Source organism: Arachis hypogaea, chromosome 13 (genome assembly GCF_003086295.3).
Source record: "Arachis hypogaea cultivar Tifrunner chromosome 13, arahy.Tifrunner.gnm2.J5K5, whole genome shotgun sequence".
Lineage (NCBI taxonomy): Eukaryota > Viridiplantae > Streptophyta > Magnoliopsida > Fabales > Fabaceae > Arachis > Arachis hypogaea.
In genome coordinates, this window is record NC_092048.1 from 56,274,087 (window position 1) to 56,289,140 (window position 15,054).

At 37.0% G+C, this 15,054-nt stretch overlaps 1 protein-coding gene, 1 non-coding gene and 1 pseudogene across 2 annotated transcripts; all 3 read right to left on the minus strand.

Moving 5' to 3' along the window:
• Nucleotides 1-390: 390 nt before the first annotated feature.
• LOC112739466 (small nucleolar RNA R71) lies at nt 391-498 on the minus strand. Its single transcript, XR_003170402.1, has one exon. It is a non-coding gene; the product is annotated as a small nucleolar RNA R71 (small nucleolar RNA).
• Nucleotides 499-8,075: 7,577 nt separating this feature from the next.
• Nucleotides 8,076-12,566, minus strand: LOC112738404 (pectinesterase/pectinesterase inhibitor PPE8B). Its single transcript, XM_025788855.3, has 3 exons — nt 12,094-12,566; nt 11,110-11,652; nt 8,076-8,906 (listed from the first exon to the last, which is right to left on the minus strand). The coding sequence occupies exons 1-3, from the start codon at nt 12,443-12,445 to the stop codon at nt 8,209-8,211; spliced, it is 1,593 nt and encodes a 530-aa protein (XP_025644640.1). The 5' UTR covers nt 12,446-12,566; the 3' UTR covers nt 8,076-8,208.
• Nucleotides 12,567-13,578: 1,012 nt separating this feature from the next.
• LOC112738405 (probable NAD(P)H dehydrogenase (quinone) FQR1-like 1) lies at nt 13,579-14,315 on the minus strand (annotated as a pseudogene).
• Between the last annotated feature and the right edge of the window lie 739 nt (nt 14,316-15,054).

Here is a 15,054-nt window from a genome sequence, read left to right on the forward strand (position 1 = left end):
AACAACAATGGTGGAGATGCAAAGAAGATGCTTGGTGACTTTACTGCACCATCTTCTGACTTCTATGGAAGAAGCATCTCAATTCCTGCAATTGGAGCAAACAACTTTGAGCTTAAGCCTCAATTAGTTTCTCTAATGCAACAGAATTGCAAGTTTCATGGACTTCCATTGGAAGATCGTCATCAGTTCTTAGCTGAATTCTTGCAAATATGTGACACTGTTAAGACCAATGGGGTTAATCCCGAGGTCTACAGACTTATGCTTTTCTCCTTTGCTGTAAGAGACAGAGCTAGGACATGGTTGGACTCACAACCTAAAGAAAGCCTGAACTCTTGGGAAAAGTTAGTCAATGCTTTCTTGGCCAAATTATTTTCACCTCAAAAATTGAGTAAACTTAGAGTGAAAGTCCAAACCTTCAAACAGAAGAAAGGTGAATCCCTCTATGAAGCTTGGGAAAGATACAAGCAATTGATCAGAAGGTGTCCTTCTGACATGCTTTCAGAATGGAGCATCTTATGTATATTCTATGATGGTCTGTCTGAATTATCCAAGATGTCATTGGACCACTCTGCTGGTGGATCTCTTCATCTGAAGAAAACACCTGCAGAAGCCCAGGAACTCATTGAAATGGTTACAAATAACCAGTTCATGTATACTTCTGAAAGAAATCCTGTGAATAATGGGATGACTTAGAAGAAAGGAGTTCTTGAGATTGATACTCTGAATGCCATATTGGCTCAGAACAAAATATTAACTCAGCAAGTCAACATGATTTCTCAGAGTCTGACTGGAATGTAAGCTGCATCCGGCAGTACTAAAGAAGCCTCCTCTGAAGGAGAAGCTTATGACCCTGAAAATCCTGGAATGGAAGAAGTGAATTACATGGGAGAATCTTATGGAAACACTTACAATCCTTCATGGAGGAATCATCCTAATCTCTCATGGAAGGATCAACAGAAGCATCAACAAGGCTTCAATAATAATAATGGTAGGAGAAATAGGTTTGGCAATGGCAAGCCATTTCTATCATCTTCTCAGCAACAGACAAAGAATTCTAAGCAAAGTCTCTCTGACTTAGCAACCATAGTCTCTGATCTATCTAAGACCACTCACAGTTTCATGACTGAAACAAGGTCCTCTATCAGGAATTTAGAGGCACAAGTGGGTCAGCTGAGTAAAAGAGTTACTGAAATCCCTCCTAGTACTCTCCCAAGCAACACAGAAGAGAATCCAAAGAGAGAGTGCAAGGCCATCAATATGTTCAAAATGGCCGAACCTATAGAGGAGGGAAAGGCAGTGATTTCCAGTGAGGAAGTCCTCAATAGACGTCCACTGACCACTAAGGAGTTCCCTAATGAGGAACCAAAGGAATCTGAGGCTCATACAGAGACCATAGAGATTCTACTGAACTTACTGTTACCATTCATGAGCTCTAATGAGTATTCTTCCTCTGAAGAGGATGAAGATATTGTTGAAGAGCAAGTTGCTCAGTATCTAGGAGCAATCATAAAGTTGAATGCTAAGTTATTTGGTAATGAGACTTGGGAGGATGAACATCCATTGCTCATCAATGAACTGAATGCCTTGGTTCAACTGAAATTACCTCAGAAGAAACCGGATCCCGGAAAGTTCTTAATACCATGTACCATAGGCACCATGACCTTTGAGAAGGCTCTGTGTGACCTGGGGTCAGGAATAAACCTCATGCCACTCTCTGTAATGGAGAAACTAGGGATCTTTGAGGTACAAGCTGCAAGATTCTCACTAGAGATGGCAGACAAATCAAGGAAACAGGCTTATGGACTTGTAGAGGATGTCTTAGTGAAGGTTGAATGCCTTTACATCCTGCTGATTTCATAATCCTAGACACTGGGAAGGATGAGGATGAATCCATTATCCTTGGAAGATCCTTCCTAGCCACAACAAAATCTGTGATTGATGTGGACAAAGGAGAGTTAGTCCTTCAATTGAATGAGGACTACCATGTGTTTAAGGCTCAAGGATCTTCTTCTGTAACCATGGAGAGGAAGCATGAAAAGCTTCTCTCAATACAGAGTCAAACAGAGCCCCCACACTCAACTTCTAAATTTGGTGTTAGGAGGCCACCATTAAGCTCTGAATCTCTGTGAAGCTCTCTAAGAGCTCACTGTCAAGCTATTGACATTAAAGAAGCGCTTATTGGGAGGCAACCCAATGTTATTTAATTATATTTATTTATTTTCCATTGTCATGTTATGTTTTCTTTAGGTAGATGATTATGTGGAGTCACAAAAATAACTGAAAAATTAAAGCGGAATCAAAAATAGCATCAAAAATAGTACACCCTAGAGGACAGGCTTACTGGCATTTAAACGCCAGTAAGGATAGCAGAATGGGCGTTTAACGCCCAGTCTGGCAGCATTCTGGGCGTTAAACGCCAGAAAGGGGTGTCTGGCCAGCGTTAAATGCCAGAATTGGTAGACAGACTGGCGTTTAACACCAGAAAAGGGTGTCTGATGGGCGTTAAACGCCAGAAAGGGGCATCAGCATGGCGTTTAACGCTAGAAAAGGTAGCAGAGTTGGCGTTAAACACCAGAATTGGCACACAGTGGGCGTTTAAATGCCTGGTGCAGGGAGCAGAATTTCTTGACACCTCAGGATCTGTGGACTCCACAGAATCCCCACCTACTCCACCTCTTCTTCTCTCCTCTTGACCAATCACATCAACACCTCTTCCCCAAACACCATTCACCTATCAAATCCTACCCTCTTCCCCATAATCTCTTCACCACTCACATCCATCCATCATAAAATCCCACCTATCTCACCATTCAAATTCAAAACATTTCCCTCCCACACCCAACCCCTCATACACGACTTCCCTCTCTCTCTTACCCTATAAATACCCCTCCTTACGACCTTCAATTTCACACATCTTACACACTTAAACCCCTTTGGCCGAATCCACTCCTCCCCTCCATCTCCTCCATTTCTTCTTCTTCTCCTCATTTCTTTCTTCTTTTGCTCGAGGACGAGCAAACCTTCTAAGTTTGGTGTGGAAAAAGCTCTGATTTTTGTTTTTCCATAACCATTAATGGTACCTAAGGCCGGAGAAACCTCTAGAAAGAGGAAAGGGAAGGCAATTGCTTCCATCTCCGAGTCATGGGAGATGGAGAGATTCATCTCAAAAGTCCATCAAGACCACTTCTATGAAGTTGTGGCCAAGAAAAAGGTGATCCCCGAGGTCCCCTTCATGCTCAAAAGGAGTGAATATCCGGAGATCCGACGTGGGATTCAAAGAAGAGGTTGGGAAACTCTCACCAACCCCATCCAACAAGTCGGGATCTTAATGGTTCAAGATTTTTATGCTAATGCATGGATCACTAAGAACCATGATCAAAGTGTGAACCTGAACCCAAAGAATTGGCTCACAATGGTTTGGGAGAAATACTTGGATTTTAGTCCAGAAACTATAAGGTTGGCATTCAACTTGCCAATAATGAGAGGAGATTCTCATCCTTTCACTAGAAGAGTCAACTTCGATCAAAGGTTGGACCAAGTCCTCATGGACATTTGTGTGGAAGGAGCACAATAGAAGAGAGACTCAAGAGGCAAGCCGGTTCAATTGAGAAGGCCTAACTTCAAACCCGTGGCTAGGGGATGGTTAGAGTTCATCCAACGCTCTATCATTCCTACTAGCAACTGGTCTGAAGTTACTGTAGACCGGGCTATCATGATCCATAGTATCATGATTGGAGAGGAAGTAGAAGTTCATGAGATCATATCTCTAGAACTATAAAAGGTGGCTAACAAGCCTTCCACTTTGGCAAGGTTAGCCTTTCCTCATCTTATCTATCACCTATACAATTCAGCTGGAGTTGTCATAGAGGAAGATATCCTCATTGAAGGGGACAAGCCCATCACTAAGAAGAGGATGGAGCAAACATGAGAGCCCACTCATGGACCTCAACAAGAGCATGAGGAAATTCCTCATCAAGAAATCCCTGAGATGCCTCAAGGGATGCACTTTCCTCCACATAACTATTGGGAGCAACTCAACACCTCCTTAGGAGATTTGAGTTCTAACATGGAGCAACTAAGGATGGAGCACCAAGAGCACTCCATTATCCTCAATGAAATCAGAGAGGACCAAAAGGCTATGAGAGAGGAGCAACAAAGGCAAGGAAGAGATATTGAGGAGCTAAAGCACTCCATAAGATCTTCAAGAGGAAGAACTAGCCACCATCACTAAGGTGGACCCGTTCTTTAATTTTCTTGTTCTTATTTTTCTATTTTTTTTTCGATTTATATGCCTTATGTTTTGTCTATGTTTTTGTCTTTATTACATGATCATTAGTGTTTAGTGTCTATGTCTTAAAGCTATGAATGATTCCATGAATCCCTCACCTTTCTTAAATGAAAAATATTTTTAATTGCAAAAGAAAAAGAAGTACATGAATTTCGAATTCTATCTTGAAATTAGTCTAATTATCTTTATGTGGTGGCAATACTTTTTGTTTTCTGAATGAATGCTTGAACAGTGCATATTTTTTATAGTGAAGTTTATGAATGTTAAAATTGTTGGCTCTTAAAAGAATAATGAAAAAGGAGAAATGTTATTGATAATCTAAAAAATCATAAAATTTATTCTTGAAGCAAGAAAAACCAGTGAAAAACACAAAGCTTGCGAAAAAAAATGGCGAAAAAATAAAGAAAAAGAAAGAAAAAGAAAAAGCAAGCAGAAAAAGCCAATAGCTCTTTAAACCAAAAGGCAAGAGCAAAAAGCCAATAACCCTTTAAACTAAAAGGTAAGGGTAAAAAGGATCCAAGGCTTTGAGCATTAATGGATAGGAGGGCCCAAAGGAATAAAATCCTGGCCTAAGTGGCTAAATCAAGCTGTCTCTAACCATGTGCTTGTGGCGTGAAGGTATCAAGTAAAAAGCTTGAGACTGAACGGTTAAAGTCGTGGTCCAAAGCAAAAAGAGTGTGCTTAAGAGCTCTGGGCATCTCTAACTGGAGACTCTAGCAAAGCTGAGTCACAATCTGAGAAGGTTCACCTAGTTATGTGTCTGTGGCATTTATGTATCCGGTGGTAATATTGGAAAACAAAATGCTTAGGGTCACGGCCAAGACTCATAAAGTAGTTGTATTTAAGAATCAACATACTGAACTAGGAGAATCAATAACACTATCTAAATTCTGAGTTCCTATGGATGCCAATCATTCTGAACTCCAAAGGATAAAGTGAGATGCCAAAACTATTCAGAAGCAAAAAGCTACTAGCCCCTCTCATCTAATTGAAGCTAATCTTCATTGATAATTTTGGAATTTATTGTATTTTCTCTTCTTTTTATCCTACTTTATTTTTAGTTTCTTGGGGACAAGCAATAATTTAAGTTTGGTGTTGTGATGAGCGGATCATTTATACCCTTTTTGGCATTGTTTTTACATAGTTTTTAGTATGTCTTAGTTACTTTTTATTATATTTTTTTTAATTTTTATGCAAAAATCACATTTCTGGACTTTACTATGAGTTTGTGTATTTTTCTGTAATTTTAGGTATTTTCTGGCTGATATTAAGGGACCTGAGCAAAAATCTGATTCAGAAGTTGAGAAAGGACTGCAGATGCTGTTGGATTCTAACCCTCCTGCACTAAAAGTGGATTTTATGGAGCTACAGAAGCTCAATTGGCGTGCTCTCAATTGAGTTGGAAAGTAGACATCTTAGGCTTTCCATAAATATATAATAGTTCATACTTTGCCCGAGATTTGATGGCCCAAACTGGCGTCCAAACGCCCACCAAAGACCCTTTTCTAGCGTAAAACGCCAGAACTGGAGTAAAACACCCAAACTGGTACCCAAGCTGGTGTTTCACTCCAAGAATGGCCTACGCACGTGTAAAGCTCAATGCTCAGCCCAAGCACATACCAAGTGGGCCCCGGAAGTGGATTTCTGCACTATCTGCACTTAGTTACTTATTTCTGTAAACCCTAGTAACTAGTTTAGTATAAATAGTACATTTATCACCTTTATCATTTTTATCATCTTTTGATCATCTTTTGATCAACTTTTATCATACTTGGAACCTCTTTGGGAGGCTGGCCATTCGGCCATGCCTAGACCTCTTTTCACTTATGTATTTTCTACGGTGGAGTTTCTACACCCCATAGATTACGGTGTGGAGTTCTGCTGTTCTTCATGAATTAATGCAAGTACTATTATTTTTCTTTCAATTCATGCCTACTTCTTCTCCAAGATATACTCTTGTACTTAATTCAGTTAAGTCAGAATAAATGGGTGACCCGTGACAATCACCCACTATCTTCTTTACTCGCTTAGCCAAGATCCGCGTGCCTGACAACTACAAGCGGTCTACATGATGTTCAACATAGTCATTGCATGACAGCTGGAGTATATTCTCTTGGGTATCTAATACACGGACCGAGTCCGTGAGATTAGTATCTTCGTGGTATAGGCTAGAACCATTGGCAGCATTCCTGAGATCCGAAAAGTCTAAACCTTGTCTGTGGTATTCCGAGTAGGATCTGGGAAGGGATGACTGTGACGAGCTTCAAACCTACGAATGTTGGGCGCAGTGATAGTGTGCAAAAGGATAGAGAGATCCTATTCCGACGCTAGCGGGAACCGACAGATGATTAGCCGTGCGGTAGCTGTACCTGGTATTTTTCATCCGAGAGGATCATACAGCTTGCCATGGAAGGGAGCATGCATGATTGGAAGAAGACAATAGGAAAGCAGAGGTTCGGAAGTAACAAAGCATCTCCAAACGCTTATCTGAAATTCCCACCAATGAACTACATAAGTATCTCTATCTTATTTTATGTTTTATTCATCTTTTAATTATCAAAACCTCATAACCATTCGAATCCGCCTGACTATGATTTACAGGATAACCATAGCTTGCTTCAAGCCGACAATCTACGTGGGATCGACCCTTACTCACGTAAGGTATTACTTAGACGAACTAGTGCACTTGCTGGTTAGTTGTGCGGAGTTGTGAAAAATGTGAATCACAATTTTGTGCACCACAGTCCACGTTAGAGGGGCCGTTAGTCTTACTAACAGAAGGATGTAACGTGTCCACATTTCGTTTGAGGGATCTATTATTACTTTTTTTTCTTCAGGGTCTAACTTGTCTAAATGCGAAATCCTCAGGGACCTAATTTTCACTTTACCCAAATATATTATCTGTACTAATGAGATATTTAATAAAACACACACGAATAAAAATAGTGAGGGGACTGATTTAGTGCACGGCATTCAATTTTAGGGACTAAAATCAGTTACTTAATGTAAAGTGAGGGACTAATTTGGTGCATCTACAATGATTACATAATGGACGACACGTGAATGAATACTGTTGCAACACGTGGCACAAACAAACAAGTGGCCAAATAGCATTGTGACACGTGGCACAACCATCCACATCAGGATGCCACGGGTCACTGGTCACCGCATCATCATACCATTACACATGGCTAAACCATGGAGTGACATAAGTCACTAACAGCCCACTTCATCAAGCCATGTCATCGCGTTGTTAATGAAAAATGGATCAGGGACTAACGTGGTGCACTTTTGTCAATCTTAGGGACGTAATTAGTACAATTAGAATCTTAAGGACGATTTGAGTGCACGATGCTAATCTCCGGAACTATTTTAGGGTTTAACTCTCCCAATCTACATATATGAGGAGTACTAGGAGGCCAGCAAGTTTTGTAATTTGTAGTTAGCCATAAATTAATTATCATTGGTATTTCTAATGATGTAAGATTTTATCCAATGATGTAAAATTACTTACTTTTTTTTTGCTAATTAAGTGTTGGTCAAATTTTAATAAAAGAGCTCACCCCTAAATTTTCTCCTACATATATTTGTATATAATTTTTCATTCATATAAAAAATTCCACCCCCTACTATTTTACAAAATAGAATATTCATTATTACGTTTATAAACTGTGTTATTTTGTCAGTAAATGTGTTATTTACATATAATTTTTGTATTATTGTTAGAATTTTTATGTTATTTTGTAATAATAGAAGACACCAAAAAAATTGTATTAATAGAAAAAGGGAAGAAAAATGAAGTTTTGTATTATTTTGTATTAAATGGTAAAACTTGGGGGGAAAAAACAAAAGAACAAGACAAAACACTTGTGCAGGTAGTTTTTCTCTTTATATTGAAGTGGGAAGACACGGAAACGTAATTAAACTCCTAAGCCAGCAGTGAACACCACACCCGTTGAAGGTAACCAAAGATTTCCCTCAATAAATTGTGTGACAGTGAAGTTACTAGCCTGGCTAGAATCATTCATGACATGGTACCCGGGCCATTTCACGCGGTTAGAAAGCCCAGATCCGGGCCCATGATTCATGTACTCGGCATAATACAACGTGTCCAAAGAAACATTGCCACTCCACTCAAGCCACCCTTCCGGCCTCAGCACATCACTAATGAAAGATTGCATCACAATTGTCCTTGAATATGGCTTCCATGGCCTACCAAGGTACGTGTGAGTAGTGTTGATCAACGGCGCAAGGTCGGAGTCTGCTGTTATATTGGAAAATTGTATTGAGAAACCGGTTGGCTCGGTCGGTTCTTTCCGGCCGTGCGCCGTAATGGTGTTCTTTTGATCCGGTAGGCCTTTTTTAGCGAGGATTTGGCAGTTCTGGAAAATCGCAGTCGCATCGCCAAAGATGAAGTCAACGGTGCCAGTGATTTTGCATTCTCTGTAAAATTGACGCATTGTGTGGGCGTAGAGGCTGTCTTGGTAACCAAAGATACCACATCGGTAGTAAACGCTAAGGTCCGAGTCGGATCTTAGCGCCACTGCTTGGTGCTTCGCCGGCCCTGCTGTGTTCTGGAAAGCGATGTCTCTTGCTATGAATCCTCTACCATTCACAGCTGCACATGTATCATTCCACACCATAATCAGTATATAAAAAAATTTGAGAAAAAATAATTGTATTTATATAAAATTGATGGATACAAATTATTAAATAATAATTTAGTTAAGGTTAAACCTGATGTGCAGTTCTCTTTATAAAAAAATATGGTTAAGTATCATTAAACATATTAAATTTTTTATTAATTTTTAACTACTTTACACGAAAACAACTGCCTGTTAATCTGTTCCAAAATAAAATTGTATAAGTTCTGGTATCAATTAATTGTCCATTGTACCGAATTAGAAAATAGACGGCACAATTAATTGAAGTGGAGGAAGGGGTGTGAGATTTGGGTCAGAGATTTCAGATGTTAAACAAGGCGTGTGGACTTGAAGCATTATTAATGTAATGTAGGTACAGCACATGTGCTTATTAAATCGTGGTTGGAGAATTGGATTAAGTTATGTTTATATGTTAGTTAGGGTTTAATAAATAATATGGCCCTACAATGTATGTACTGCTTATGAATATGTAATCGTGGACTATATCGAATGTTCCTGAGGATGTTATTAAGTTATTTCGTGTTGCTTCTGGTGTAGGCCATTCCATTGATAATCCATTACATGATGAGTTAAGAGTTTAGGCGAAATAGAAATCTAAGTTAATGTAAGATAGTTTCTCGAGTTCTCGTTGTCTACACAATACAATGCAGGCAGTAGACATGACCTGTGACCTCCGGAATAGAGGTCAACTTTAGGTCTCAAATAGCCACGCAAAGCAAACATATTTTTTCCACCATATTATTATTAGATGGACAATGATGTGTTACATGTACCTAAAATTTACAGTTTTATACCATCACTAAAATATTAATTAAAAAAATTGTGACAACTTTAATAAAAATAAAGACTAAAGTGACAATAACAGAAAAAGAAAACATGAGGTTGATGATATAAGAAAAAAGTGATAAAAAAGTAAAAAGGAATTAGAAAAAGGGAAAGAATGAATGAGTGTATATTTGTACTTTGAGTAAACCGTTTATTTTGTTTTATCGTCCTCAAGACTGTGGTCATAATAAAAATTGATATTCATTTTCAAAAGTAATAGTTGTGTTATATTACATACTGTGTAATTTATTTTGATCCTTTTGTGACAGAAAAAGGAGGGGGGGGGGGGGGCGAATAATGTAACTCACAAAATGTAACTTTTAATGACCAAATTATTCTAAAAATTTTGAAAATCAATTTTAGTTTTTATTACTAACACACAAGTATGAATTGGAGAAATTGAACCGTGTAGAAATACTTTTATATACTTTTACTATATATAATGAAAATTAGAGAGGAGTTTGGTACACAAAATTGTATTCATAAAATATATTTTATCATCTATATCAACAAAAAAATATTTTGTTCCTAAAATTTGAATCCAAACCATTTAATTATGGTGTAAAATTAGATTAGTACACTACTATTAGTTCATAAATTAAAGAAAGTATATAGGATATATCCTTATTTCTACAAACATAAAAATAAACAAAAGAATAGAAATGACAATAAATAAATGAGCAGAAAAGTAATATGTAGTAATAATTTCTTGTTTTATATAGGAAGATAAAAATCATGAAACATCTCCAACCGTACAAGTCATATCCCATAAAAGAAAATTGTATGATACATTGTTTGCTATTTACGTACTCATCACTTTATTGATATATGATTAAGTTATAACAAGCCACAATATAATAGTATAATAATAAAAAGATTATTATATGTACACAAACATTCAGTAATTAAATTAGTTATTATATATTTATACATAAATATATAAATTATTTAATTTATTTTTAATATATAAATAATTAATTTTTTAACTAATTTTTTTTGTACACATCACATAGACAAAATAAAACTCTAATAGAATTTTAATTAATATCTACCTAAAGAAATAGAATGATGAATATATATAATATGTGATCATATCGCTAATATAAATATGGAAAAGTATAATTTTTGAACAATGTGAATTAAGAGGATTAAAAGAGTAAATTTAATTAGTAGCATTAAATTAAAATATAGTGTATTTTCATTTGATTAGTAGTTGTTCATATTGTTCAAAATTTTTATTGTTCCCTAGCATTTCCCTATAAATATTAAGACAGGAGAAAAATTTAAAGGAACAAAATAAAAAATATATAAAGAGAAAAGTTTCGGTCTTACCAAAAGTGGCTGACCGGAAAGTGGTCCAACCATCAACAAAACTGCGGTTACCGGTAATAACGGTGTTATTCATGCCATCTCCAATAATCATAAGATTCCACTTCTTCTTCTTAATCTCAACATTCTCATTATAAACACCCTTCTTTATGTATATCACATACCGACTCATACTATAATTAGGTGCATCTTTCACAGCATCCATTATCTTTGTGTAATTCCCAGTGCCATCGGCGGCCACCACCGCGTCGGCGAACACGCCCACGCCCTTGTTGTTCGCTTCCAGAAGCTTCTTCCTATCTCTTGGTTTGACCCATGCAGGGAACTTCCCATGTTTGGTGGAGAAGGAGTGATCCGGAACCGGGTCCACTTGGGTTAGTAGGTTCTGAACCAGTGAGATCATTTGGACTAAGCCAGTGGAAACTAGACCCTTAACCATGCTATTAGTTCCTTCGAATCCGTCCATGCATGTTTCTGGATTCGCCAGCGTTGCACTTAACCATGTTCTTAAATCTGAGCTTAGGTTCCCAGTACTGTTATGCTTCCCTATAAAATAATAAATATACTTTAAACGAATAATATATAATAATATTATTACTATACCCATTTTTTCTTTAATTTAATGTCACATGGATTTCCGACATTTCAACAAGATGAATTAATCAGAAGTAATAAAAGAAAATCAGTTCAAAAAATATTATTATCCGGAAACTCCTTTCAAATTTAATTTATTCAATGACAATAAAATTAGCGTTTAAATAGATAATTAACTTGTTTTAGCATGCTCGATTAAGTGAAAAGTGTAGAGTGACGTGGCAGCAATGCAAACAGGAGTTGAAGCTTGAAATGAAATCCCCTGTTTTCAACTACGGATTTGTTTTCCTATTTGAACCCAACAAATTCATATGATTTACAATTTAATTTAAACATAATGTAACTGTAACGGCACTAGAGACGGATGTGATGTTGCTCTGTACTGTACTGTACCTTGGGGTTTCTGAGTGGCGGAAACAGACCAATCAAGCTCATCAGAGGACAAGTCAAGCAAATCGACACAGTCAGAAACGGCATTAGAGACACGAAAATCATCACCGAATCCGCCATTGTTGAACTCAGCTAGAATGGACATAACCCCTTGCAACACATCAACCACATCTCTCACTGACACAACAAATTCAGAAGGAGACACTTTGAGACACTCTGATCCAGCGAAATAAGCACCGCCATCAGCACCACCAAGAAACGCCACCGCCACCAGAAAGAATAACACAGAAGATGTGATAGTGAAAGAAGAAGTAGGTGTACGAAGTAATGGCATTTTTCTTGAAGCAAGAGCCATTGGAATAAGAAAGGACTGAGAGTATATAGATATAATGCTAAACTAAGGGGATTTGCAAATATTTAAAGGGAAAGAGAGTGTGTGAGAGAGAAGGAAGGAAGCCAATAAAGGATAGAAGGTGTTGGTTAGCCTTGGCAGGTGAGGAAATTTAAGAAGGTAAGCAGCAATGTCAAAGTTTCCTGAGTTATGTTTTGTGTGTGTTTGTGACGGAGTCAACTGCCTCTCTGGAAGATGGAAACAGTGTCGTAAAAGGAAGGGAGTAAGGGTTACTCAATGGTCAAATTCTTTTGAAAGTTAATAGATGGCCAAAAATAATGATTATTCCATCACAGTCAAAATATTAATTCTAAAGGTATAATTAAATCAAATTAAATATTAAAAATAATTTAAATTCTTTTAAATTTTAGAAATAAAAAATATATTTTATTTAATAAAATAAAATAAAAAATTTGAGTGATCTAAAATATTTTAGTTTATACATAACTACAATTTTTATTTTTAGAGTAAAGTGATAATTAGATCCTCGAAAATATTGACTTTGGACTAATTATTCTCACAACTAGAAAATTGCTTAATATAGATAGATTTGGTCTTTATTACAGACGAATTTTTGGTTACTGACGAAATTACCAACGGATTTTGTTCTTCTGTAAAAATCTCGTCGGAAATTATTTACCGATGGATTTTTTTCTGTCGGTAATTTACTGACGGATTTTTACCAGTTACCGACAAATTTTTTCTCTGTAAATTCTCCCCTCTATTTCCCTGGAACATAAGACTTTTCGATGGATTTTTCGTCAATAATTAGAGACAAGTTTTTCGTCGGTAATTAGAGACAGATTTTTCGTCGGTAATTGAAACCTTGAAAAACTATTCTAAATTCTGAATACAGACAGATTTCTGTCTGTAAATCCGTCAGTAAGGTAAAATAATTTTTTTAAGATTTTTCTATTGTAAAATAAACCTGTTTTTATGCAAAATAAATATAAATTTAATAAATACAAATTTTTATTGATGGTATAAATAGAAAAACACACCAGTGACTACGAAGCGCTTTCTTTCTAATAAGAAGCAATTATTTCCATGCAATAATACAAACTGAATACATTATGTGACAAGTAACTACTAGTGGACTCATCAGGATTCAATATCCTAATTTACGGATAGCTTCATTATTTCTTGAGCTTCTTAGTAATGGTGGCAATATACTTGCCTTGGTGGAATGCTTGCTCCAACTCAAATTTAGTTGGTTGTCTTGATCCATCACCACCAGCATAAGTTCCGGCATCGTACGTACGGACTGTCACCCTTCACTTCATTCATTTCAAACATGCCGCCGCCAAATGTATATCTGATCAGGACAAACAGCATTCCATGATGAACCAACTGAGTGAAAGCGGTGAGCCTGCCATTGATTCCACAATTTTCTTATCATTATTGGAACTTCATTCATGAGTCCTATTTATTACCAATTGATAATAATTTCAATAATGCTATGTGCACATCAAAATCATTTATCAAATTAGTCAAATTTGTATTTTATATTTAGACAAATATTTTATATATATAGTTGATTTAGTAACTGATTTTTGATAGACACGTAACATGGTTGTAATAGTTGAAAATGAAATTCTTACGATGTAGTCTCCTGTCCGCCACCTTGAGAACCGGTGCTATAGAAGATTCCAACGGGCCTGCCAGCGAGCTGTTGTGTCTACTATAGGCTTCCAGTTGCATCTAGAAAAGATTTGAACTGAGCAGCCATCATTTCGAATCTTATTGGGAAGCTGAACACGAAATCGTCACCCTCCGGCAGCTCTTTCGGGTTAATGAGCGGTACATCACTCTTCGGTGGTGCTCCCATTTTGCCAAGCACCTCTTCCATGTAAAACCCATGTAATTAGTAATTAATTAACCAATAAATTAATTATTATTTAAAGTAATAAGAAAATTAGATTTTATAATTTAATGAGATAGAGCTAATTAAAATAAGAATTTTGACACTAATTTTAAAGAATTTGGTCCAAGATTGGGCCGAATCGATTAGACCGGGACTAAACCAAGCCTAAAGCCCATTATATAAAAGCCCAAAACAGCATCTCTTCCCTCATTTCTCCATGGAAGCATGCTGAACAAAGAGAGGGGGGGGGAGAATGACGCCAACCCTTGCCAAAAATTTAATTCCACGTAATTTTCAATCCGGAGCTCCGATTGACAAGTCGTCAGCGGTCACGCGTTCGTCTCAAAATTCTCTACAAAACTCATCAAGCAATTTGGTAAGAAAATCACGTTTTCTCACCCAATTCTCCCCTTTTTAGTTCGTGATTTTAGATTTTGGTAATTGAGAGATTTGTGATTTTGATGGTTTAGGGGTATTCTAGCGGTAGATAATCACTGGGTTTTGCCCAGGTCATCCGTGGGTAAGGTGAGAAACTCATATCCCTTGTGAATACTTTAATTTTGTGAAGTTTGGGTATTGATTTGTGGTTACAATGGAATTGTATGTATTAGATTAAAATTATGTTGAATTGGAGATGGAATTGATGAAATTGGATGCTTGGGAGTGAACATTGGAAGCTGAATTTTCATTGGAGAGGTTTGGAGCCTTG